This window comes from Coregonus clupeaformis, chromosome 20 (genome assembly GCF_020615455.1).
Source record: "Coregonus clupeaformis isolate EN_2021a chromosome 20, ASM2061545v1, whole genome shotgun sequence".
NCBI classification, from domain to species: Eukaryota; Metazoa; Chordata; class Actinopteri; order Salmoniformes; family Salmonidae; genus Coregonus; species Coregonus clupeaformis.
In genome coordinates, this window is record NC_059211.1 from 6,123,674 (window position 1) to 6,126,411 (window position 2,738).

At 37.9% G+C, this 2,738-nt stretch overlaps 1 protein-coding gene across 1 annotated transcript; it reads right to left on the reverse strand.

Moving 5' to 3' along the window:
* Positions 1 to 1,245: 1,245 nt before the first annotated feature.
* On the reverse strand, positions 1,246 to 2,006 carry LOC121532947 (zinc finger CCCH domain-containing protein 15-like). Its single transcript, XM_041838726.2, is given in 1 exon segment — positions 1,246 to 2,006. A coding segment is annotated over 1 exon segment (738 nt). The 5' UTR covers positions 1,984 to 2,006.
* Positions 2,007 to 2,738: the final 732 nt, after the last annotated feature.

Sequence of the window (2,738 nt, forward strand, 5' to 3'; positions counted from 1 at the left end):
TTGGTTGAGATAAGTAATTTGGTTTTGCTTATGATTTATAAGATGACTGAGTGATTTAAGTAAATCATTAGTATATATTAGTAACTAAAGATGTTGAAACTATTTTCAGCATGAAGGGTATTGCTTGTACAATTGCGAGATAACTGTCTTAAATAGATATTATGGTTAAAACAGCGATACCTTATTGTAATGTATTAGGGTACACTTATCTGATTTATTTCAAGTAGAAACTTTTGAATCTTACAGTTTGAAACATGTAAGTTAATGTAAGGATTGTGATTAGGTTACCATATTCACATATTTGTCACTATATACATTTGAAGTATTTGGAGGTATTGATATGGGACTATGTATTCCCAAAGAGGGGGGATAGATGTGGATTTTTAAATGGTTATATCTTTGTTGAAAGGCAAGAACTTAGTTGGTTCCTATCATGGGGTTTGGTATGTGTGATATAGGAATGTTTATGCTATTTTCATCTGATCTGACCTTTGGTTGAATTCCTCAATCCTAACTAGTCCAAGGCTGTACTGATTCATCAATGACTGAAACCAGAGTGTTATCCTTTGTATTTCTCCTCAGGCATATTATGGGAACAGAGTCAGGGTTGAACAGAGTTGAACATGGTACATATTGACAGTCTTGGATTTTCAAGCAATTGGGTCTGAAATGTCTCTCATTGAAATATATACAATTGATAATCGCATAGCATTAGATGCTATTACAGTAGATAAAGGGGGAATGTATGCAATTATAGGGGGAGATGCATGTTGTACATATTTGCCATCAGAATAGGAAGGTTTTGGGAAATCAACTAAAGCTATGGGAAATATATTAGAGAAAGACAGGAATGAAAATGTGGAAACAAGACTACCTCAGTCGATCAGATAGCGCCCCAAGGGAACAGAGAAAATCTTGGGGTTCCTCTGAATGAACATGGAGAATGGAGACTGAAGTTATTTTATTGGGATATATTCATCTGACTATATTGTAGTCTACATGTAACTTACAAATTGTCATGAATCAATGTATTTTCTGGGATGATGTCAGGAGGTTAGGAATTCATTTGTATGTTTTGTTTGTTTGGTTCAAGTAATGTTATATCTGTGGAATTTCACTTACAACAGCACAATAATGAAAACAGGGGATTTATATAACGTCTTTTTATACAGTATTTGTTAATGTCTTTAAACTCATGAGCTGTATGTGGGAGAGAGGATAAGGACACGCCATGTGTTATTTATGTCACTGGTGGGTGACAGATCGCTCATTCTCTATCAACTTTTCCATTGAGATTTCATCTTCCTTTTTGTCCTTTTTCTTGTCTTTCTTGAGCTCGAACCCAGCAGGCAATGCATGGCGGTACATACAAGTGTCAGCTCCACTAGGACATACCCAAAACCAACCATATTTGTTGTTTTCAATGGCATCTAGGAAATGCTTGCAAACAATTTGAGTTTTTGAGCTTTGAGCTTTCTTCTTTTCAGCTTCTCCGTGCTTCTGGTTCACTACCTCCTCCAGCTTCTTCTCATCCCAATTATCCATGGTATCTTTCTCAAGCTCGGCATCTCTCTTGTCAATATAGAGGCTCCGTTTCTCACACTTCATCTCGAGTGTCAAATCGTGGGAGAACTTGCACTTGTCTCACTTGGTGCATTGGCCTTGCTAGAAGAAGGCACAGAGAACTGATTTTGGGTCCACTCCTTTAGCAACTTTCTGAGCAGCCACCACTGGCTTGAAAAGGTTCTTCAGCTCATCTAACTCTTTCTTCTTGTCACCCTTTTTGTTCTTGTCCCCTTCCGCACCAACCTTACTACCAGGAACTTGCTTGACTTGCTGAGAGACATTCTTGATACATTTCTGTTGTTTTCCTCCCTTTTTGTTCTTCAAACCAAATGTCTTGTCCTCAATGATCTTTTCCTTCTTCTTTTCTTGCGTTTTTTTACTACCGGCGGCAGCTTGAGCTGGTTTCTTCGGAGGCATAGTGAATGATGTAACTATATTTTGAATTATTCTATTATTACCATGTAGGGGGATCCTATTGTAGGATATGAGTGACACTCAATAATGGTTGGCAACTGTTGGATGGAAGTAGCTCGGAAAGCATTATATAAACTGAGAGGTTTTCTATGTAAGTCATTCGGATGACAATAGGCTACGCCCGTACCACTTGCCACACGAATCCAGTACCGTAACTATTAAATAACTATGAATGAACTCTCCATCGAAGTATTTAACTATTCTCTTACATCCTGAAGTACGAGATACCAGAGAAACTCGTCATAACACGTGTTCTCTCTCTTCCCTGTGAAAGTCAATATGCATGTGCCCTAGACCCAATTCTAGAGACATAAAGAAAATTGGAAATGCTAAAAGAATTGCGTAAATTGGCTCTGCAAAACAGAGAGGCTCTTGACTATCTTTTGGCAGGACAAGGGGGCACTTGTGCAATTATTGGCGATGAATGTTGTAGTTTTCTCCCAGATCACTCTTCTAATATGACTGATCTCGCCGAATACATTGCCACTGTTGCTAAGAATAACTACCCACAACTAGAGTGGATGCCTGCAACTTGGTTGGAATCTCTGTTTGTTGGGGATCCCATATTGCCAAATGGATTGCATTGTGTGTGTTTTTTTCTTAGTTTGTCTAAGTTGTGTTATTTAACATGCTGTGTATGTGTGTGAATTTTTGATGAATTCACTCCCATTAATAGAAGTATAACCTTCATTATGATG